This window comes from Emys orbicularis, chromosome 9, assembly GCF_028017835.1.
Source record: "Emys orbicularis isolate rEmyOrb1 chromosome 9, rEmyOrb1.hap1, whole genome shotgun sequence".
In the NCBI taxonomy this organism is placed as follows: domain Eukaryota; kingdom Metazoa; phylum Chordata; order Testudines; family Emydidae; genus Emys; species Emys orbicularis.
The window spans coordinates 47,124,665-47,148,051 of record NC_088691.1 but is presented as its reverse complement, the minus strand read 5'-3'; the positions used below and the strand labels follow the sequence as shown (position 1 = coordinate 47,148,051).

The 23,387-nt window shown below is 46.5% G+C and overlaps 1 protein-coding gene across 1 annotated transcript in view; it reads left to right on the top strand.

Moving 5' to 3' along the window:
- The window catches only part of TMLHE (trimethyllysine hydroxylase, epsilon), a 43,562-nt gene that overhangs the window by 9,121 nt on the left and 11,054 nt on the right, over positions 1 to 23,387 (top strand). The window contains exons 2-4 of the mRNA XM_065411065.1: positions 17,339 to 17,520; positions 20,644 to 20,820; positions 23,058 to 23,337. Of these exons, the coding sequence (XP_065267137.1) occupies positions 17,340 to 17,520; positions 20,644 to 20,820; positions 23,058 to 23,337 (638 nt within the window). The 5' untranslated portion in view covers position 17,339. The remainder of the gene's footprint in view (positions 1 to 17,338; positions 17,521 to 20,643; positions 20,821 to 23,057; positions 23,338 to 23,387) is intronic.

The following is a 23,387-nucleotide window of genomic DNA, read 5'->3' as shown; positions in this document are numbered from 1 at the left end:
CCGTGGTTACCATGAGAAGGAGCTCTTGGTTCCAAGAAGCTGGCTTTCCTCAGGAGGTCCAGCAGACACTGCAGGACTTGCCCTTTGAAGGTTCTTTGCTCTTTTCAGAGCAAACAGACACTAGGCTTCACAGCCTTAAAGATTCTAGGGCCACATTAAAATCTCTAGGGCTGCATAACCCGTCTCAGCCTAGAAGGCAATACAGACCCCAGCAGTTAAGCGCTATTACGCCCAGCAGCCTAGCCATGACCAGAGGAGGGGAAGGAGTAGAGGATTCAGTTGCAGACCACCTCCACCCTCCGCCGCCACCGGACCTTCTCAATTGGGCCTACGCCGCTCAGGCAACTTGAGACACTCGTTTTGACAAGGTTCTCGAGGATGACATACCAACCCCCCAATCTCAGGATCTATTCCCCATCTTTTCCAACTGCCTTACCCACTTCCTCAAGTCCTGGAAATGGGTTACTTCTGACCGCTGGGTTTTAAACACAGTAGAATCAGGGTGTGGTTAGATGTTCGGCTGCGTTTGTTCTCCCTGTGTGCTGTCCCAGCTCTGTGCAGACAGTTGACACAGCAGACCTCGAGTGAACTGCTCAAAGACCACAAAGTCCGTTAAGGTACGAAGGTACCCAGCCAGGTTTATTGTCGACGAAGCACGGTGCTAGTATCACACAGACTCTAATACATTCATGCCCATGACAATGGATGCAGCTCAGTCAATGGTGGGACATTCCACTGCCCCCTAGGCTGGCCAAAAACATTCCCTCTGAGATACATCTTTATACACCAATACAAACAAGTTACATATTGCCCCTGATATATCAGGGTGCCACCCATTGCCTTGTACATGTTGGTTTGATCAAAACATCTCTATCCATCGTGCTGTCATCCTGACCTTATCTTTAGGATGGGTCAGTGTGTTCCTGTTATCTTTGGGTAATGTGCTGGTATCGAGGTGTTCTGGTACCACCCTTCTGGAATGTGCTTGCGTGAGTACTCTGTGCCCAGCACCTCTTAGGAATATGCGTTTTTGCAATATTAGCCCTGTGCTTGCCAAATTCTGAGAGCAGGGCCTGCCTCTTGCTCACAACTTGACTGTGCTTCAGCAAGTTTTGACCGTTACTTTAGTTCAGGCCTCGGATACAAGGCCTTATGTTTCAGATCCTCTTCTTAATATATGGAGTATACCCTCCAGTTTCTTTCTACATTCTCCTGCGCCCCTCCCCCCAGTTCCCGGTCCCTCTTCAGGGAACCTTCTTACAAGCCTCTGCTAGAGCAGAAGGTGCAATCCCTTCTTTGGATGGGAGCCATGGAAGAGGTTCCAGGTCAGCTAAGGGGACAGGGGTTCTATTCAACTTACTTGCTGATTCCCAAAGCCAAGGGAGGCCTGAAGCCGAGCCTAGACCTGACCAAACTCAATCATTACCTCAAAAAGCTAATGTTCTGCATGGTCTCCTTGGCGTCCATCATTCTGTTGCTGGATCCAGGGGACTGGTATGCCTCCCTCGATTTGAAAGACTAATATTTTCATATTTCAATATTCCAAGGTCACAAATGATTCCTGAAGTTTGTGGTGAATCAGGGGCATTATCACTTCACTGGCCTCCCGTTTGGCCTTTCAACTGCCTGGCTGGTGTTTACCAAATGTATGGCAGTGGTAGCAGCGTTCCTAAGGAAAAGAGGAGTTCATGTCTTCCCGTACTTGGACGACCAGCTCATCAAAGGCCAGTCCCAGCACAAGTACAGTCCGACATTGCCCTTATACAGTCAACCTTCTTGGACCTGGGCCTTGTCATAAACATACAGAAGTCAACTCTAACACCTGTTCAAAAAATAGAGTTCATCGGAGCTCTTATAGACTGGACGTTGGCAAAGGTCTGTCTCCCGGACGAATGTTTCCAGGTAATTTAGTTGTTCCCTTCAGTCGCACCCCATCACAACAGTCAGACTGTGCTTAAGCCTTCTCAGTCACATGGCTTCCTGCTCACATGTAATGCAACACACAAGGCTGAGACTCGGACCTGTCCAGGCTTGGCTGAGCTTGTTGTACTCCCTGTCCAGGCACCAACTGGACAGGGTCCTCACTGTGTTGCCTCAGGTCCTTGACTCCCTCAAGTGGTTGCTGGACCACAGAGTATTATGCAAGGGAGTACCCTTCGCAAGGCTCCAACCATCTGCACATCTGGTCTCCGACATCTCAGCGCTAGGTTGGGGAGCCCATCTAAGTCATCTCAGAACACAAGGTCTATGGTCACAGGAGGAGCTATTGCTCCATATCAATATCGGAACTCAGGGCCGTCTGCCTAGCTTGCCAGATGTTCCTGCCCCATATTACAAACAAGACCGTTTCAGTTCTCACGGACAATACGTCAGCCATGTATTACATCAACAGGCAAAGTGGGGCCTGTTCATCCCCTCTGTCAGGAGGCAATCAGTCTATGGGATTTCTGCATCATTCATGCAATCAAGCTGTAGGCTTCTTATCTACCTGGGGTACAGAACCACCTCGCAGATCACCTCAGCAGGTTCTTTTCCGCTCACCACAAGTGGTCCCTTCACCCGAATGTCACGTGGGACATCTTCCGCTGGTGGGGTTATCTCCAGATAGATCTGTTTGCTAACTGTGCCCACAGGAAGTGTCAACAGTACTGCTCCCTGAGGAGTCATAGCCCAGGATCCATCACAGATGCCTTCCTGCTGACATGGTCTGTTATGCCTTTCCGCCCACTCCATTGATTCACATGATGCTGACAAAGATCAGACAGGATCAGGCGCGAATCATCCTAATAGCTCCAGCTTGGCCCAGGTAGCACTGGTATACAATGCTAGTTCAACTGTCCATGGAGACATCGGTCACACTTCTGCTCCACCCAGACCTGATTTCCCAGGACCACAGGCATCTGCTCCACCCAAACCTTGGCTCCTTGCTTCTGAAAGCATGGAGTCTTCATGGCTAAATACCGATGAGCGAGCCTTTTCGGAGCAGGTCTATAAAGTCCTCCTAGGCAGCAGGAAACCCTCCACGAGGGCTGCTTATTGCACCAAGTGGAAGTGTTTCTTCTTTCAGTTTTCACAACGTGGAATGTCCCCTCTGGAAACCCTCTTACAACTCATCTTGGACTATCTTCTATCCCTGAAGGAGCAGGGCTTGGCCCTCTCCTCGATCAAGGTCCACCTGGCAGCCATCTCTGCGTTCCACCCGAAGATAGGCAATAGATCGGTCTTTTCTCATAAGACGGTAATCTGCTTCCTTAAAGGCCTGGAGAGGGTATTCCCTCAAGTGAGGAAGCCAATCCCCCCATGGGATTTGAATCTTGTCCTTTCAAAATTGATGGGACCACCCTTCGAGCCACTAGCAACATGTTCACTACTTCACCTTTCATGGAAGGTAGCTTTCTTAGTGGCAGTCATATTGGCCAGGAGGGTGTCAGAGAGCCATGCCCTCACTGCAGAACCTCCTTATACAGTCTTCTTTAAGGACAAGGCACAGTTACGTGCACACCTGAGCTTCCTTCCTAAGGTGGTGTCCCAGTTTCACTGCAACCAACCCATATTTTTGCCAGTATTTTACCCTAAACCGCATATTAATGGGGAGGAACAATGCTTGCACTCTCTGGATGTTAGGTGGGCTTTGGCGTTCTATATTGAAAGGACCAAGCCATTCCACAAAACCCCACAGCTCTTCATGGTGATAGCTAAAAGGATGAAAGGTCTTCCCATTTCTGTTCAGAGGATCTCGTCATGGGTAACATCTTGTATCAGAGCTTGCTATGACCACACAGGCATTTCCCCCTCCACTGAACTTCACAGCTCATTCTACAAGGTCTCAGGCCTCATCAGTGGCCTTTCTCACTCAGGACCTTTCTCATTCAGGATATCTGCAGAGCAGTAACCTGGTCCTCAGTACATACATTTTCAGCTCATTCTGCCAATACTCAACAGGCAAGAGACCATGTGCAATTCGGCAGAACAGTACTACAGTCGGCTTGCCCCTCAACTCAGAGCCCACCTCCGATGCTACAGCTTGTGAGTCACCTAAATCAGAATGGACATGTGCAAACACTTGAAGAAAAAAATGGTTACTAACTTTTCCATAACTGTTTTTCTTCAAGATGTGTTGCACATGTCCATTCCAAGACCCATCCACCAGCCCCACTCTCGGAGTGGTCGGTAAGAAGAAACTGAGGAGTGCAGGCTCGGCAGGGGCCCCCTTGTACCAGCGGCTCTAGAGCCAAGCCGACAGATACCAATAGGGGAAAAAATTCCGACAGCTGTGCTCGGGGCGTGCACATACCTAAATCGGAATGGACATGTGCAACATATCTCATAGAACAATAGTTAGGGAAAGGTTAGTAACTGTTTTTTTCCCTTGTCCAGCTCCAGTTTTCATGTGTGTGGACTTCAATTTCTGTAGTAAAACTGCTTTCCCAAAGTGTAAGAGCAGCTATCTTAGTGCTTTATTACTGCTCTAAAGTTATTGGAGAAACATTCCATGTACTATCTTGAGACCAGTGTGGTGTGTTGTAATTTTTGTATATTGTTGTAATTTTCACCTGTGAACTAGTGAAAGGGTTGGAGGGATGAGAGAGAACGGTTGATCTTTCTACCTCCAGCCCTCCCAGGTGCTTTTACACAGTGTTGCTGCTTTAGATGGACTAACCTGTCAAAACTAGATTTATATATTTTGCCCTGATGTCCTGTACCCCATTTACTGGACTAAACTTTAGGGTGGGAGAGGGAGCTGACCTTTGAACTATCCGATTGATAGACCGCCTGAATCCAGACAAGGCTACTTTCTAAGTTTGAATGATAGCACACTTGGTACACAAATTTGGTTTAGGTGTAGAAACAGATTGTTTCAGCAATCTGCTTCTGGTTTAAATGGGGATTGAGTCACTGGAGGATTTTTAATCCTTAGAACACTAGCAATTTCCAGACTATCAGCCAAATGATTGCTTAGGGGATGTGGATAAGTATCTGATGTTGTCTCTGTAGACTACTGCTTACTCCAGCATCATCCCATGTTGCTTAGATCAAAAGTACATTATCCTGGTCTTCTTAATATCTGTTTAAAAGATTCCTTAATTTGAAAGAATAACATTCAGTGGACGTGAAAGGGAGGCTCAGCCTGTTCTCTGTGGGTGATGATGGACTGTGGGGGAGAGATATGTGGGAAAAGGGTGGCTTGACCTTTTTTTCCAGTGGAAGCCATGACTTTTTGGCAACAGTTGCTCAGATGATGCTGTTTGGTTAGTTAGGCATAACTGGCTATGGGGGCAGAAGTGCCAGCAGTTAGGGAGGGAGCTGAACTCTGAAAAAAAATTTTGTCAGCTTCCTGATAAAATCTGTTTTATCAAAACAACCGACTTGCCTAGGGTGCATGTGTGTTGCCCTACTGTTAGTCAGATCTATGGAGGGGCAGTCTACATGGGTTCAGGGTGGGGAGGCCTTTTCCCACTCAGTATTATCATCTCTTCACCCACTGGGGACAATGTTATCTAATACTTAGCACTTACATAGCATTTAACATCCTCAACGTGTTGTACAAACTTTAATCCTGCCAGCACCTTTAAGAATTAGGTAAATATTATTATCCCTGTTTACAGAAGGGAAAGCTGAAACAGAGATGTTAAGTGTTGTGTCCATAGTTCTAGTCCCAAACGTAGTCCACTAGAATATGCTGCCACTAGATTACATATGAGCTCTCTACTCAGTTATACATTGATTCTAGTCCAGTAGGGTGTCTGATTATTAACTCTTCTGGCTATAACAAAATAACTTCTATGATAGCATGCAGAGTTTTAAAATATTTGGGGTATTTTATTTGCTTCTTTTAATCAAACCCTGAGCATATGTTGATGTGTGATATAAAACTTTAGTGCTGAAGACACTTTAGCTTTATAAGAAAGTTAAATATTTTCCTATGTAGAAGAAATAATGGAAAAAACACACATACAAACTAGGCAAGAATCTTCAGTTTGTTGGGTCTGCTCTGATTTGCATTTATCAAAATGCCCTGGACCCAGATAAATTTTGGCCCTGTCTTCACTACAGTTCAAACCCATGTTAGTGCAATTTTTTCTAATATGGTTTGACCCAAAGTTCACAGAGGGATTATTACTTCAAATTTTATTGATCTGTGAATTACAGTAGGTTTCTCTATGCTTCTGTCAGTGATAGTTAATTAAGGGAGAGGGCACTATTTTTATCTCTTCTCCAGCAGGTGGCAGTACACCTCTGACATGTTGAGAGCTAGCCTTCCTGCATTTAGTCCAGGATTAATTAGTGTCAAAGTACAGAGCCAGCAAAAATAGAACCGTGTTAAATTGGACCATTTGAACGAAGTAAGTACTATTGTAAATGTGATCATGTGTGGGCGTGATAAAAAGAGAGTTAGTCTGCTGGAAAAGAGAATTACAGAAAGAATCGTGTGCTATGGTCTTTAAAAAGAAGCAGATGAAAGTCTTGATACAAATGAGTTAAGAGTTGGCAGATTTCATAGACCAACACCAACTAAATCATCCCAGCCAAGGCTTTGTCAAGCTGGGCCTTAAAAACCTCTAAGGATGGAGATTCCACCACCTCCCTAGGTAACCCATTCCAGTGCTTCACTACCCTCCTAGTGAAATAGTGTTTCCTAATATCCAACCTAGACTTCCCCCACTGCAACTTGAGACCATTGCTTCTTGTTCTGTCGATACAATTACTGCAAGGTGGGTCTTGTCTCAAGCAGTCAGCATTAAACACCAGTATTTGGTTTATGGCTTTCGTTTCTAGCAAAATTAATTGCAAAGCTGACATTGTCTCCTGATGTCTTTATTGGCTACTTAACTGTTGACATAACCTTAATTGTGGGGGGAAGGGGAGTGGGGGATTTGTCATAGCAGAGATCCAGTGTGGAAAACTGCCTGCTGCTGCAGTGTAGTGGAGTAAATCTGGAAGATTGCTTCTTGGCAGAGAAAATAATCCAGATTGATACAAAAGTGTTATCCACTACTTGTGGTGGTGGTGGTGTTTTTTTATAAGTGGTACTTGTGCTGTGTAAAATGTGCTCCGTAAATCCTTAAAACTGCTGATATGTTACTATAGGAAATGCATTACGAGCATCCATGTAATTTCAGACACCCATCATCACTGAGTTTTATGTACCTATCAATTATTTCACTTGGTTTATGATTGGACTTTCTGTGCTTGATATAGTTTTACTAACTCTCTCATTTACCCCTGGCATTGAATGGTAACCTTCCTAAGGGAGGCGTCTCCTTATCAGCCTTCGGCATTATCCCTGTTTAGTCAGTATTCTCTTCACAAAGGTTATTTTAACTCTAAGGGTATGTCTACACTACGAGAGTAGTTCGATTTTACTTAAATCGAATATGTGGAATCGATATTGCAAAGTCGAACGTGTGTGTCCACACTAAGGACAGTAATTCGACTTTGTGAGTCCACACTAACGGGGAAAGCGTCGACATAGGAAGCGGTGCACTGTGGGCAGCTATCCCACAGTTCCCGCAGTCCCCGCTGCCCATTGGAATTCTGGGTCGAGCCGCCAATGCCTTCTGGGTAAAAAAATGTGTCGAGGGTGCTTTTGGGTAACTGTCGTCATCCGTCCGTCACTACCGCCCTCCCTCCCTGAAAGCGCCGGCGGGAAATCAGTTGGCGCACTTTTCTGGTCAGTGACAGCGCGGACGCCACAGCACTGCGAGCATGGAGCCCGCTGCAACCATCGCTGCAGTTGTGGCCGTTGTCAACACCTCGCAGCTTATCATCCACCTTTCCCAGAGGCAGATGCAGAGAAATCAGGCGAGGAGGCTACGGCACCGCGGTGAGGACCTGAAGTCTGAGAGTAGCACAGACCTGTCAGAAAGCACGGGACCCAGCGCCGAGGACATCACGGTGACAATGGGTCATGTTGATGTTGTGGAACGGCGATTCTGGGCCCGGGAAACAAGCACGGACTGGTGGGACCGCATAGTGCTGCAGGTCTGGGATGAATCACAGTGGCTGCGAAACTTTCGCATGCGGAAGGGGACTTTCATGGAACTTTGTGAGTTGCTGTCCCCTGCCCTGAAGCGCAATGACACCCGGATGCGAGCAGCCCTGACTGTCCAGAAGCGAGTAACCATAGCCCTCTGGAAGCTTGCAACGCCAGACAGCTACCGGTCAGTCGCGAACCACTTTGGCGTGGGCAAATCTACCGTGGGGGTTGTTGTGATGCAAGTAGCCAACGCAATCGTTGAGGTACTGCTCTCAAAGGTAGTGACCCTGGGAAACGCGCAGGTCATCATAGATGGCTTCGCCGAGATGGGATTCCCAAACTGCGGTGGGGCTATAGATGGAACTCACATCCCTATCCTGGGACCGGAGCACCAGGCCAGCCAGTACATCAACCGAAAGGGCTACTTTTCAATGGTGCTGCAAGCACTGGTGGACCATAGGGGACGTTTTACAAACATCAACGTCGGATGGCCGGGCAAGGTTCATGACTCTCGTGTTTTCAGGAACTCAGGTCTGTTTAGACGGCTGCAGGAAGGTATGTACTTCCCGGACCACAAAATAACTCTTGGGGATGTGGAGATGCCTATAGTCATCCTTGGGGACCCAGCCTACCCGCTAATGCCCTGGCTCATGAAGCCTTATACTGGCGCCCTGGACACTGTAAAAGAACTCTTCAACTACCTGCTGAGCAAGTGCAGAATGGTGGTGGAGTGTGCTTTTGGCCGTCTCAAGGGGAGATGGAGAAGCTTACTAACTCGCTGTGATCTCAGCGAAACCAATATCCCCATTGTTATTGCAGCTTGCTATGTGCTCCACAATCTCTGTGAGAGCAAGGGGGAGACCTTTATGGCGGGGTGGGAGGTTGAGGCAAATAGCCTGGCTGCTGATTACGCCCAGCCAGACAGCCGGGCGATTAGAAGAGCCCAGCGGGACGCGCTGTGCATCCAGGAGGCTTTGAAAGCTAGGTTCCTGAGTGAGCAGGGTAACCTGTGACTTTCCAGTTCGTGTACAGAGAAGCTGAACCTGCCCCCGTTTCTTTACCCACTAAATGTTCAGTATCCTTTCCAGTTACATACCCCGTCCCCCCCCTTACAACCCACGTTTAAAAATAAAATCACTTGAATTTTGTTAATGAACACCGTTTTCTTTATTACTGTTTTCGTGGGAAAGTGTTGAGACTGGGACGCAGACTGTGGTGGGGAGCGGGTGTAGTGTAGTGATGCAAATGACGCTTCTAAACTCCAGGAATGACAGGCTCCGCAGTGGTGGACTGGTGGTTTCAACGGAGCCTGCCACCCCTCCTGTTCGGGACTCTGTGTGGGGGGGGGGCTATGTGACTTTGTGGCAGGGGGAGGACGGTTACAGATCCCCTGCTGCGTGGCTCTGTGATCCAGGATAAGGACCGCTGCATAAGATCAGTAACTGCCCTCCCCCGCCACAAAGTCACAGAGCACCCCCCACCCACCACAGAACACTAAAACCACCTCCCAGACTGACCAGGGTAACTAGTGACTGCAATGTGTGTGTGCCCTGCTGCTGAACCTGCCCCCGCCTCTGTACCCTGGTAAAGGTGACTGTCCTGTCCAATTACCAACCCCCTTCCCCCCCTTCAGACAGACTCTCCTCTAAAAGAACATGATGGAAACAGTAATTAACAGAAAAGTATTTTTTATTAGCAACTACACATGAAACTGGGGGGTGAAACTTGGACGGGGGCTTGGGTGAGGCGGGAAGGAAAGGACTTGTCAAATTTTGGGGAATGAGAGCCTTCTAGTAGTAGAGCAGTCTGCAGGGGTGGAGTGAGAGTTTTCACGGACTCTGCCGCCCCTCCTTCTTTGGACTTTGGGTGAGGGGGGTATGGGACTTGGTGGCGGGGGAGGGCGGTTAGAGAGAGACTGCAGCGGGGCTCTGTCCTCCTGCCTCCGGTCCTGCAGAACATCCACAAGGCGCTGGAGCATGTCCGTTTGCTCCCTCATTAGTCCAAGCAGCATTTGAGTCGCCTGCTGGTCTTCCTGCCGCCACCTCTCCTCCCGTTCCATGTGTGATCGGTGCATTTGGGACAAGTTCTCCCTTCACTGGGTCTGCTGGGCTGCCTGGGCTCGGGAGCAGCCCATAAGTTCTGAGAACATGTCCTCCCGTGTCCTCTTCTTCCTACGCCTAATCTGCGCTAGCCTCTGGGAGTGTGATGCCAGGCTGGGTTGGGAGACAGTCGCAGCTGTGGGAATGGGAAAAAGGGAGTGAATTCCTCAGAAAGATAAATTTCGTTGTGAACAAAGAACATAGTCTTTCTCTGTGAACAAGACCATGCACAGCACCTATCACATGCGCACTCAGGACAAGGTCGAATTTTCGGCCTTCGCATTCAGTGCCTGGGGTCTTGCAGTGCAGATCAGAGAAGCGGTGCAGGACACCGGAATTTGTGTAGCAGGCCGACATGGTAAGCCGTAGACTTGTGGCTGCTTAAAACTTTAATAGTAGCACTGGCCTCCTTTCACATTGAAAGCAATGCCAGTCCCTGCTGCCAGCAATCCGGCAAGCATGAACTCTGCCCCTGTCCCACCCCCTCGCGGCTGTCCCAGGGAAAGATCCCTGTATGCTGCCCCTCTCCCACCTCCACCGCGTGGCTGTAAGCCGCCGGTTACAGTTCTGTAAAGGAACAGGCAAGCAGTCCCAATACTAACATTCCCCTACCTAATTCAAAGCAGGTCACCATGAGCGACATCACTCTGATGAGGATTTCAGAGACGGAAAAAGAAAGGATGCTTCGGGAAAGCCTGCAAAGACCAGGGCCGTATGCCGCCATGCTCTGCAGGGCAATGATCCCGGAGTACTTGCTTGTCTCCTGGCGCGGAAATGTTTGCTACTACAGAGGACCCAATAAGGCCGCTCTCCCCAGGAACCTGATGCAAAGGCTTTCCAATTACCTCCAGGAGAGCTTCGTGGAGATGTCCATGGAGGATTTCTGCTCTATCCCCGGACATATAGACAGGATTTTACTGTAGCTGCACTGGCAGGGACTAAACAGTAGAGCGGCTTGGGCAGAACAATCATGCTAAACCGGACATTGTTAGATTTTTTTTCAGTAGTTGCACTGCCAGGGACTGAACCGTTAATCGCCATGGGCAAAGTAATCTTGCAAAACCCATTGTTAATATTGTTAATATTCCTGTTCTGTAAAAAATAAATGTTTAGATGTTTTAAACACTTACTGACTGATCCTTCCCCTGATTCCGTGTCCGGGTTAACGGCTGGGGACGGTTGGTAGGGGATCTCTGTAAGGGTGATGAAGAGATCCTGGCTGTTGGGGAAATCAGCCTTGTAAGCGCTGTCGACTGCCTCGTCCTCCTCATCTTCTTCCTCATCTTCCCCGTCCGCTAACATGTCTGAGGAAGCGGCCATCGACAATATCCCATCCTCAGAGTCCACGGTCAGTGGTGGGGTAGTGGTGGCGGCCGCACCTAGGATGGAATGCAGTGCCTCGTAGAAACGGGATGTGTGGGGCTGGGATCCGGAGCGTCCGTTTGCCTCTTTGGTCTTCTGGTACCCTTGTCTCAGCTCCTTGATTTTCACGCGGCACTGCGTTGCATCCCGGCTGTATCCTCTCTCTGCCATGGCTTTAGAGATCTTCTCATAGATCTTTGCATTCCGTCTTTTGGAGCGCAGCTCGGAAAGCACGGACTCATCGCCCCACACAGCGATCAGATCCAAGACTTCCCGATCAGTCCATGCTGGGGCCCTCTTTCTATTCTGGGATTGCACGGCCATCTCTGCTGGAGAGCTCTGCATCGTTGCCAGTGCTGCTGAGCTCGCCACGATGTCCAAACAGGAAATGAGATTCAAACTGCCCAGACAGGAAAAGGAATTCAAATTTTCCCGGGGCTTTTCCTGTGTGGCTGGTCAGAGCATCCGAGCTCGGACTGCTGTCCAGAGCATCAACAGAGTGGTGCACTGTGGGATAGCTCCCGGAGCTATTACCGTCGATTTCCATCCACACCTAGCCTAATTCGACATGGCCATGTCGAATTTAGCGCTACTCCCCTCGTTGGGGAGGAGTACAGAAGTCGAATTTAAGAGACCTCTATGTCGAACTAAATAGCTTCGTGGTGTGGACGGGTGCAGAGTTAATTCGATGTAACGGCACTAAATTTGACATAAACTCCTAGTGTAGACCAGGCCTAATAGTGCGGCCTCAGGATGGTTGGTTGCATTTTCTAAAGCAGCATAGAAATTCTGGATTAAAGATGCAACTGTCTCTCCAGGCAACCAGCACCGAATATTTATCCTGGCTGAGACTTGCAGACAATATATATTTTTCCTCAGGCTGCTTAGGGGAACAGTTTGCTTTTTAAAAAACAAAACAAAACTAATGTTTGTTGGTTGCAATACTGAAATTCTGTCCTATTTCCTACATTAACAAGTCATTAATTGGAAACATTTGGTTTTAGTTAGAAGCTTGTAAGAAAGTAAAGGATTAATTAAAGGAAGAGTAAATATGAGCCATTCAGCATTTGATGAAAACCTTTTTTTAAAAGCCAAATTAGAACAAGAGTTTGCAGTCCCATTGATTACGAGTAAATGTTGTTGTGTTTAAACGGTGCTGGATTAACAGCACTGGACTATGAAATCCTCTTTCCCAGGTAGTGCCAGGTATAATGTAGGGTTTTGTGGGATGATGGTGATCTGCTCGCTAAAAACTGGATGGAGATCACAGATTCATTTAATACTCTACCCCCCTCCTCCCCCCCAAAAAAAAGTCCTTGTATTGATTAAAATACTTGGATCCTAACTAACTTCCTTTGCTCAATATTTTTCTTTCCTTGAAATGGGAATTGAAAGCACTTTAATAAATGAACTGAAAGGCCATCTGATTTCACTCACTGTAAGTTCTTCTTGTATCCTCTGCAGAGAGGCTATTCTGTTACTTGCAGCTGTAGTCCCTATGCCTCCTATAGCAACAAACGTGTTTCTTTACTCTTTCTCCAGAAGGCTGTGCTATGGTGTTTTTTCTTAAAAACCTAAATAAGCAGTGGTGCTGGTATGTTTAAATCTTTCACCCTTTTGCATTCCCTTCCATAGTAGTCTCTCCCTCTCACCCCCATACTCTTTGTCTTGGGTTAAGATTCTATTGATATGTTTCTATCTTTCTCACTCCTGTTAATCTTGGCCTTTTGGATAAATCATGTAAAACAATATCTTAAGTTCTCTGTGTACAACTCTATCCTGCCCTAGTAGAGGGATGGGCTTGATGATCCAATACATCTCTCCCATCTCAAACTCCTCTGATCATTTGGATTCAGGCTGAGATGGTTTAGCTGCTTCTTCCAACTACCCACTTGTTATTGAATCTTAAGGGACTTTGTCTTGACACCTCAAGCCATTGCACTTCTCTGCATTGATAACTAGGTCTGTCTGTAATGTGGACAACTTAAAGGTCAACAGTATAAAGGTAAGCTGAATACAAGAAAATTTAGCTGTCTAAATGGCTAATTTTAATGAGGACAGGTCTAACTTGCTGCTTTCAGTCAGGATTCGTTAAACTGGCACCCAAGGTAAATGTAAATGCTCTCTAGTATATGGATTTTTGGTTTCAGTTTCTCAAATTCTCCTTTTAGTTTTAATATCCATAACTGAGACTTGAATGAAATACACAGAATGCACTTATTGCAGTGACTGATTCCTGCCAACAGAGCAGAAACACAGTATGATTCTGATTGGATTAGATAAGCAGATCATTTACCCACTAAATGTTTTTATTCTCTGGCAACCTTTGATACTGAAAGAGGAAGGAAATAAAAGGATTGTGTGTGGAAGGAGATAACTACAGTTCAAGCTCCCAAAGGTAGAGGTTGTTTTCTTAACAGGTTTGTAGCAGCAATCTTTCTATTTTGTGTTCTGTATATAGAAATGTATATAGACCCTGTGGTTTTCTTTCAGCTAAACTTGTGGATGCTCCAAAAGCTGAAATGAACCACTGTGCTCTTTAATATATAGTATGAAAGGAGAGGTTGTCATGAAATACCAAATGAATGGTATGGTGTTGAGCTAGACTGGGCTTTTTCTTAACATGCTAGTTGAACTTCATCGAAGTCATTAGCTAAAATTAGCCTTTTGACCGGCAGTCTGTAGTTTACAGCTCACCAAAATGAAAGTTTGTGTCATCCTTGCAGAGTGTTTCAGAACTGAATACATTTGGTCTTATTTACTTGACACTTTGATATCAAAGCACGAGATACTTTATCCTTACAGGTTTCAGAGTAGCAGCCGTGTTAGTCTGTATCCGCATCCAAAGAAGTGGGTTGTAGCCCACGAAAGCTTATGCTCTAATAAATTTGTTAGTCTCTAAGGTGCCACAAGTACTCCTGTTCTTTATCCTTATATTGGCTAGGTAATTTTTGTCCCTCTTCTGCACTAGTTTATAACTGACAATTAATACAGAAGTGTGTATCTCACCTAAAGAACCACCCATTTGTAATCTGAAGCAATCCAATTCTTGGTTAAGCTGTTTCTGTTAGCCCTGTTTTATGCAAAACAGATCTAAGGAGCAAAAACTGTCTAGATTTTTTTTTTTTTTAAAGCCAACGTGAGAGTCTCAGGGATATCGTCTCGGGTTCAGTGTGTACAATAGTATGTTATACAGTTTTGGATTTGTAAATTGTATAAATATCATATAGTTAACTGCTGAGCTCAAGTTAGCATCTTTTGAAGACTTGTTTGCCATTTCATTGTTGTAAAGTTTTTTCACCAGATTTGGCTAATTCTCTTTTTAGGGCTACTGATGTTAGAAGTACGAATTTTGTCCACAAAAACGATTGTCTGTTGCTGGCTAGAGCCAGACATAGTGGAAAAGCAGGCACTGTCATCTTTCCTCAGCCAGCTCTGCCAGGGCACCTTATTCCTGAGCTGCAGCGCTATGTCTTGCCATTCTGGCCTCAGTTTCTCTTGAGCACCTACTGGACATTGTGTGGTTCTGTGAAGTTAATAATTAGAGACTAGAATGAGACCTGGCTAACTCACTTTCACGAAAGCTTATGCTCAAATAAATTTGTTAGTCTCTAAGGTGCCACAAGTACTCCTGTTCTTTTTGCAGATACAGACTAACACGGCTGCTACTCTGAAACCTGTCACTTTCATGTGTAGCCATTGCACTGTCTCAGAGCTTGTTTAAACAAACGCTTAGTTTTCAGACCAAGCTGGGGTGTTGGTCTACCCTGCACTAGCCTGCTGCACACTAAGTGTCCATGTGACTCCTGCTGCCACTCACTAAAAGTTCCCTAATGCATACTGATCTACTCCCATATCAAAGCAGCATAAATTAAAGCGCACTACAAAACTGTGTGTGGCAGCAGGGTCCTCATGGACACCCAGTGCATGACAGCAAACAGCCTACTTCAGGCTAGATTTACACTCCACCTTGCCACAAACTAGTGTTCATTTAGACAAGGCCTTCCTGTGGCACCTGGCTCTTGGGAATGTTGGGTACTTATTTGTTTCAATCCTATCTGATTCACTAATTAATTTGATGTAGATGGGAGCATTATCGGATGGTCAGAGCAAGGGAGTTGGATTCAAAGGACTCCTGGGTTTTAGTCTCTGCTTCACAGTGACCTGCTTGTGCCCCAGTTTCCCCAACTGTAAAATGGGAATACTTCCCAACTTCTCAGAGCAGGGGAAGCGTAGTTAGTCATTGTTTGTAAAGTGCTTTGTGATCCTTGGATGAAAAGTATCCAAAGTGCAACTTACCTGACCCCCCCCCCTTTTCCCCCCCTTCAACTGGTGTACATTGGACACCATTTAAAAACGTAACATTGGCCAATCTGTTGTGATTTCCGAACCATGGTATCACCTAATACAGGAATAATGTAGGTGATGACTTTGGTTCTAGGAGTGGTGGTGCATGCAAGTTTTCAATGTCTTTCATGCTTGGGCACTTAAGGTGATAATTCAGTGTTTCAAAAGTGCTTGTCCCAAGCCACAGGCCTGTAAGGCAGCAGCATACTTTTCTCTTTTCCCTGCCTTCCTTCTGCCCCACCCCCTCCACTGCGTTGAGCCAAAACACTTTGATTCTAAGATGAAAGCAGATGATTAGCAAAACAGTCTGCTTGCTTGCAGCCTGCTTAAGAGGAATTATTAGGTTTTAGTAACCACCAGAATTAGCAACTTCCTGATTGTTGTTTCCTATTGTCTATGAATAATTTATGGACTGAGTTCAATTAATCATTTTACTGATATTCTAACCTTAGAATTCTGTTACGTCTAATCTCAAACTTCCATTTTACAAAGGTCATTCTGTTTGCTGTTAAGACTGGCAGGTGTTATTCAGAGAGAGTAGCCTAGTTACTTCCTCTGCTTAGCAGATAGTGTCTTGGACCCAGATCCTCAAAGGTACTTAGGTGCCTAACTCCAATGAGAGTTAGGTACTTGCATACCTTTGAGGATCTGGTCTTTGGAAACTTGCAGCCTCTGTATTGCTGCAGTTCTTACCAGCATCTGGATGTCCATGAACAAGTAAAGCCTTAAGTGGAGATGCTGGAAATGAGATCAGGCTCGGTGTTCAGAAGAATAGAAAGGTATGGCGAATCAGAGCAGACTTAGGGTAAACCTTCTTTCTGATTGATAAAATGATGAAGAAAACACCCAAAATGAGAATTAAAATGAAAGATAAAAATCACTTTCTATATTCTCCATCTCCTGCTTGATGCAGTTATATTTTCCAAACTTTCCTATATTTAATATTATTGATCTAAAGCTGTAGATTGAAAGCAGGGTAAAGGGCACCCAGATATCATTGTGGTGGGTGCCCTGTCAGTGTTGTTATAATAACAGATGTGGATTCCTGCTGCCACAAAACAGCTGGGTGGGTTCTGATTTAAGCTTAGAAACCTGTGTGGCTGTGTAGTAATTGAGAGAATGTAGTAGTATTCAAAGTTCATTAGTTCAGCAATAAAGCTCCCTATTAAAAAAACGTATTAATTAAAAACCTGAAGCATATTAAATTATTTTCACTGTACAACTGATGATGGCTATGTAGATGGTGTGGGGCACGGGTCACTTGCTGGTTTGAACTAGAGAACATGGTGGATTCTATGTAACTTGAAACAACTCAGTGCTACTTTGGGCACACTGCCAGGCTTCACCTAAACTTGCTCCTATTACGGTTACTTTCACCTCCCCACACTTGTCTTTCATCTAGCTGTTGTGTTTTGTCAGTAACATAGACTGTAAACTATTTTGGGTTGGCTCTATCTTTGCCCTGATTGCCACCTCTGTAATAAAGATAAATAGTAACCTAGAACCAGCCATAGTAACATTGGTCTCTCTCCTTCCTCTTGAATTTCCCCAGTATGTGGTGCCATAGGTTGACACATCTATTCTCCAGCACCCAGTGCCTGCTGAATAGAGGCAGTGGACACCAAATATCATGGCAGCCCTGTTACAGAAAGAGCTTCCCTGCTGTATCCCGTTGGCACCATATGGCCCCAGCGTCTCTGAACTGTGCCTGGCAATTACATGGTGATCATTTAGGTAAGGGGAGAGAGTGTATGCGCGTGCACGTGTGTTGGTGTGTGTCCACCTCTCAGTGTGGGTCGGGTGGGAGGCAGCCTTTTCTGATCGTGCTTTACAGTGGTGGTGCTCCTTCAGTCAAGTCACTCTTAATTTCCACTAGTGTAAGTGAGAGTAGAGTCAGATCGCAGCCCTCTTACTATATGGTTTAGAGCAGGGGCGGGCAAACATTTTGGCCTGAGGGCCGCATTGGGTTTCGGAAATAGTATGGAGGGCTGGTTAGGGGAGGGGGTCGTGGCCCGGCCCTCCCCCCATCCGCCCCCCCCAACCTCTCCTGTTCCCTGACGGCCCCCCTGGGACCCCTGCCCCATCCACCTCCAACCCCCTGTCCCCGACCGCCCCCGGAATCCCTGCCCCTGACTGCCCCCTCTGGCCCATCCAACCCCCCCCCATCCTGACTGCCCCCCCAGGACCTCTCCCCCATCCAACCACCCCTTCTCCCTGTCCCCGACTGCCTCCGGAACCCTTGCCCCTCGCCACCCCATCCAACCCCTCCTCTCATTTCTGACTGCCCCCCCGGGATCCCTGTTCCCTGCCCTTTGACCAGCCTGACCCCTGCCCACCCCCCCAAACTCCCCTGCCCTCTATCCAATCCCTCCGCTCTCTGCCCCCTTACCGCGCTGCCTGGAGCACCGGTGGCTGGCGGTGCTACAGCCGCGCCACCGAGCTGGAGCCAGCCACGCCGTCGCCACCACGCAGCACAGAGCACCGGGTCAGGCCGGGCTCTGCAGCTGCGCTGCCCCAGAAGCTCGCAGCCCCGCTGCCCAGGGGCCGCGGGGGAGGGGGAACAGCAGGGGAGGGGCCAGGGGCTAGCCTCCCGGGCCAGGAGCTCAGGAGCCGGGCAGGAGGGTCCCGCAGGCCGTAGTTTGCCCACCTCTGGTTTAGAGGTTTGGTTTGGTATTTTCAGGGACGTATGGGACCAGGTCATCTTCATGCCCTAATGGTTTTGAGGCAGCCCAGTCTAGCAGGCTAAGGCAGAGTTCTAATCCCATCTCAACCTTGACTTGCTGCGTGGCTTTGAGCAAGCCACTTCAGCCCCTTGTCAGACAGAGAAGCAGACTGGTAAGGCAGCTGACAGACCAGTTAATAACCCCCTAATAGCTCCAGTGTTTAAATTATACCTGATACTTCTTAGCTAAATTCTGCTCTATATGTTACCTGAAGGCAATTCACTATCCATGTGTAGCCTTTCAGCGCAGCCCACGGGGATACATACAGTCACCATGTCAAGATATACCTTGGGCATATCAAATGAGTAGGGCCCTACTAAATTCATGGTCCATTTTGGTCAATTTCACAATTGGAGGATTTAAAAATAGTAAATGTCATGATTTCAGCTATTTAAATCTGAAATTTCACAGTGTTGTAGGGATCCTGACCCAAAAAGGAGTTGTGGAGTGGTTGCAAGGGGTTATTGTAGGGGAGGTTGCAGTACTGCTAACCTTACTTCTGCGTTGCTGCAGGCAGCAGCACTGCCTTCAGAGCTGGGCAGCTGGAGAGCGGGAGTCCAACTCTGAAGGTAGAGTCACCGTCAACAGCAGCACAGAAGTAAGGATGGCATAGTTGGTATTTCCACCCTTACTTCTGCACTGCTGGGCCCTCAGTCAGCAGCCGCCACTCTCTGGCCACCCACCTCTGAAGTCAGTAGTGCAGAAGTAAGCACGGCATGGTATGGTATTGCCACGCTTACTTCTGTACTGCTGCTGGCAGTGCGCTGTCTTCAGAGCTGGGAACCTGCCGACAGCAGCCGCTCTCCAGCCACCCAGCTCTGAAGGCAGTACAGAAGTAAGAGGGGCAATACAACGACCCCCTCCCCCTCTAAAATAACCTTGCAAGCACCCCTGCAACTCCCTTTTGGGTCAGGACTCCCAATTTGAGAAATGCTGGTCTCCCCTGTGAAATCTGTATAATACAGGGTAAAAGCACACACAAGACCAGACTTCAAGGGGGGAGACCAGATTTCATGGTCCATGACGTGTTTTTCATGGCCATGAATTTGGTAGGGCCCTACAAATGAGGCTAGTTTAGGGGACCTTTCTATTTGAAAGTGTCTCTTTTAAGTATGTAATTAAAGGAAATTGCCCAGTATTTAAGATACCTTTTGGTCCAAAGGATGATGCAATGCATATGGATCTGGATACTTGGATTTCAAAAGCCAAGCTGGACTAGAGGGGGAGGGACTCTCCTCTTACACAAAGACATTCTTAAAGATATCAGAGCTGGCTGAGACAGGTTTAAGCTGTTTGGGGATGGGAGAAAGGCAAAAGCACCCTGCCATGCTATGGGTCAAGGAATATTTCTGTGTCCAGCTTAGTGCCAGTGCAGTAGTGGTTTCCGTTGTATTCAGATGGACCTGTTGATTTATACCTATCCTATTTGGCTGGACTTTTTCCTCTTTCTGTATTTCTATACAATTGCCAGTTAGCAATATGGTTTCAGCCATACTGAAGGGAGCATCTTATCTCGGATAGTTGCTGGACAGCACTTCTGCAAAGGGAATGAAATAGTCTGGTCTGTCAAGGAATAGGGAAGAAAGGAATAAGTAACTGCCTAGGTACGTGGCCAGCATGGCTAAGGCTGCAGTCTTCCTTCCCAACAGTGTCGCAGGAGGGGACGTCTGTGGGCTCAGTGAGAATCGAACAATCTATAGAATATTAGACCCTGGTTAAAATAACACTTGCCTAATATTCACAACACCCCTTGGAGGTAGATAGTGTGTGTGTGCAGTGGTTTGAAGGTAAATACTAATAGACTTTGTAGTTGCTGCAAGTGGGCTTATACAGGTGGGGTTCTTAGCCTTTTGGGGTACATCTACATGGCAGCTGGGAGGTGTAATTCTCTGATAAAGCTAGCATACTAAAAATAGCAGTGTGGCCACGACGGCTCAGGCTGGCCGCCTAAGTCTGAAATTCTTGATATGTACTTGGGCCGCTGTGGCCACACTGCTATTTTGGTGTGCTAGCTCGCACAGCGCTTACATGTATGTCTAGCTAAGTGGGGATTACACCTCCCAGCTGCAGTGTAGACAAATCCTTGGTTTTAACTTGTTTGACCAAGGATTCTTTTAACTATCTATTTTCCCAGAGCTCAGGTACGCAGAGACCCTGATGCGCTTTGATTATGTGTGGCTGCGTGATCACTGCCGCTCAGCATCCTGCTACAACAGCAAGACCAACCAGCGCAGCTTAGACACAGCTAGTGTGGATCTGTGCATCAAACCAAAGACTATCCGAGTGGATGAGACCACGCTCTTTCTAACATGTAAGTCAAGGGAGTCTGCACTAAATGTTCTGAAGGGGCCCAGCTGCAGCCAAGGTAAACATTGAAGAGTGTCATTCTGCGAGATGTCCCTAGGTGCTTTCTACAATCAGCACATGCCTTAAATCATTTTCAGGGTTGTGTTGCTTTTTAACTGAAAAGGAACCTCTCAGCGTGTTTTCAATGTGTCTAAAAAGCTGTTTCTCACTAGTGGAGATCTGAAACTTGGAGCTTGTCTGCATGGGGAAATTTACTGGCAGAGCTATACTGCTATAGTCATAGTGATATAGTGGCATAATTATAAATCCCCACTCTTACAAGAGTGCCTTTTTCCAGTTTAGTTTATACCACTGCCAAAGCGACATAAGCTAAACCTGAAAAAGGCACTCTTTTAGGCTATGTCTACACTGTGTACCTTACAGCGGCATAGCTGTGCTGCTGTAAGGTCTTCCGTGTAGCTGCTCTTTGCTGGCAGGAGAGAGCTCTCTACTCCTGGCAAAATAAAACCACCCCTAGCGAGCAGCGGTAGCTTTATTGACGGAGAGCATCTCCTGCCGACAAAGCGCTGTCCACACAGGTGCTTTTCATGGGTAAAACTTTTGTCAGTTGAGTGGCTTTTATTTTTTTTCACACCCCTGACTGAGAAAAGTTTTACCGACAAAAGTGCAGTGTAGACCTATCCATAGTAAGTGTGTCCATGCAGGGAGTTATAGCACTATAACTCTAGTGGTAAGCGTCTCTGTTTAGACACAGTCTCATTGTTTTGCATCTTTTTGCATGCACGCTGACAACTTGTTACACAGTGGTTTGTGAGAGCTGAACTGCTGATTTAGTCTTTAAGAAACAATATCCATTAGAAACCTAGTCTGTTTCAGAAACGTTTCAAAGTAGGTTCAGGTCCCACACATTACCTCAGTCCCCTGCCTATTCCTGTGATTGAGAAGCATGTTTTCCCACTATATACTGTTGCTTTCCTCTGTTGGTTGTGTTAAAAGACCCATACAAATGGGGAAACATTTCAGCTTGACAGCACTTTGTGTGTAGTCATTGCACAAAGTAAACAAAGTTCAAAATAATTTTTTTTCTCTTCTCTTGGGTGTTCTTTTTTAACAAGTAAAAAATAAAATTCAGAGAGGTGACTTTTTAAAGCATTTTTTTTTTTAAATAGGACAAAATCAAACCTTCGTAGTCACAAAACAAGTGGTGCCCTTTTGTCCCCCACCAAAAAAAAAAATCTAAATGAATGTAAGAACTGAATATAGGCATATGGTAAAGATTTCCCAGTGCCCCATGGGTGCTCTTTAGCTTACATTCTTGGGCTGATGGTAAGGCGATCCTGCTGTGGCAAAGAATGCTGATGGATCACAGTTAAGGGCTTACATTTTTATTACGTTTCCTGGGGAAGTCCAGGCTTATCTCTGGATCAAGTGCTGTTTTGGGAAGAGACCTAGCTGTGAACAGATGACTTGAGAACAGAGTGTGGTTCTGGCCTGTGCTATAGTTGTAAACGTTCCCTCAGAATCTAAAGCTGTTTCCTTTTTTCCCAAAATATGTTTTGTTTGAACAAGAGAAAATGCAGACACTCAAACAATACATTAGAAGATGAAAGACTTCCTTTCTTTTACATTTCCCCCCTTAATGTGAGGGTCTGATCAGAACTCCTGTCTCCTACTTTATCCTCTACTAGTTGTTCTCGGCTCCACAGCTTGTCACTTTTTCTCCTGCCTGAGGAGTGATTGTAGATTTGTCCCGTTAGAGCTCAGCAGTTTATTCAGACCATTCCTGTGCTACCAGTGCCTGATTCCTGGTGCGTTACCACTCTGTACTGTCTAGGGGGGTTTAATGGATCGGATTTCAGGTTATAGGACTGCAAAGCTGATGCATTCTGTTCTGAACTTTGACTAAGGCACCACGTCACACCTGGGGAGATGGCCAGAATATGGAGCCCTAAGACTAAAATAAAAGTAGTGTAGCTGGGAACTAGAACTTGTAATGCAAATAAAGGAGCCACCAGGTGCACTGAAATATGAAATAGCAATGTGGTGTATCAAATGCTCACTTTCTCACTGTAACCTCAAAGATAACTTCTTCATGTAACTTGTCCAAGAAAAATTTAATTCCACAGTAAGAAGCTGTTGCTAGACAAAATTATAGGGTGACGACTACATCCCAATCCCATGTTTTAACTGGCTGATCACCCCAAAGCTCCAGTGGTGGCAACACTTTCTGTTTTATCACAGGGCCAGATGGTCATGTGACCAGGTATGGGTTAGAGTGGCTGGTGAAGAACAGCTATGAGGGTCAGAAGCAGCAGGTCATGCATCCTCGAATTCTCTGGAATGCTGAGATCTATCAGCAAGCCCAAGTGCCCTCCGTGGACTGCCAGAACTTCCTGGAGACAAAAGAGGGCCTGAAAGAATTCCTGCAAAACTTCCTGCTGTATGGCATTGCTTTTGTAGAAAACGTCCCCCCGACCAAAGAGGACACGGAAATCTTAGCAGAGAGGATCAGCTTGATCAGGTAACTAGAGATCCCCTAAGGAAGGCCACGTGCAACTTTCTAGAAGCTCC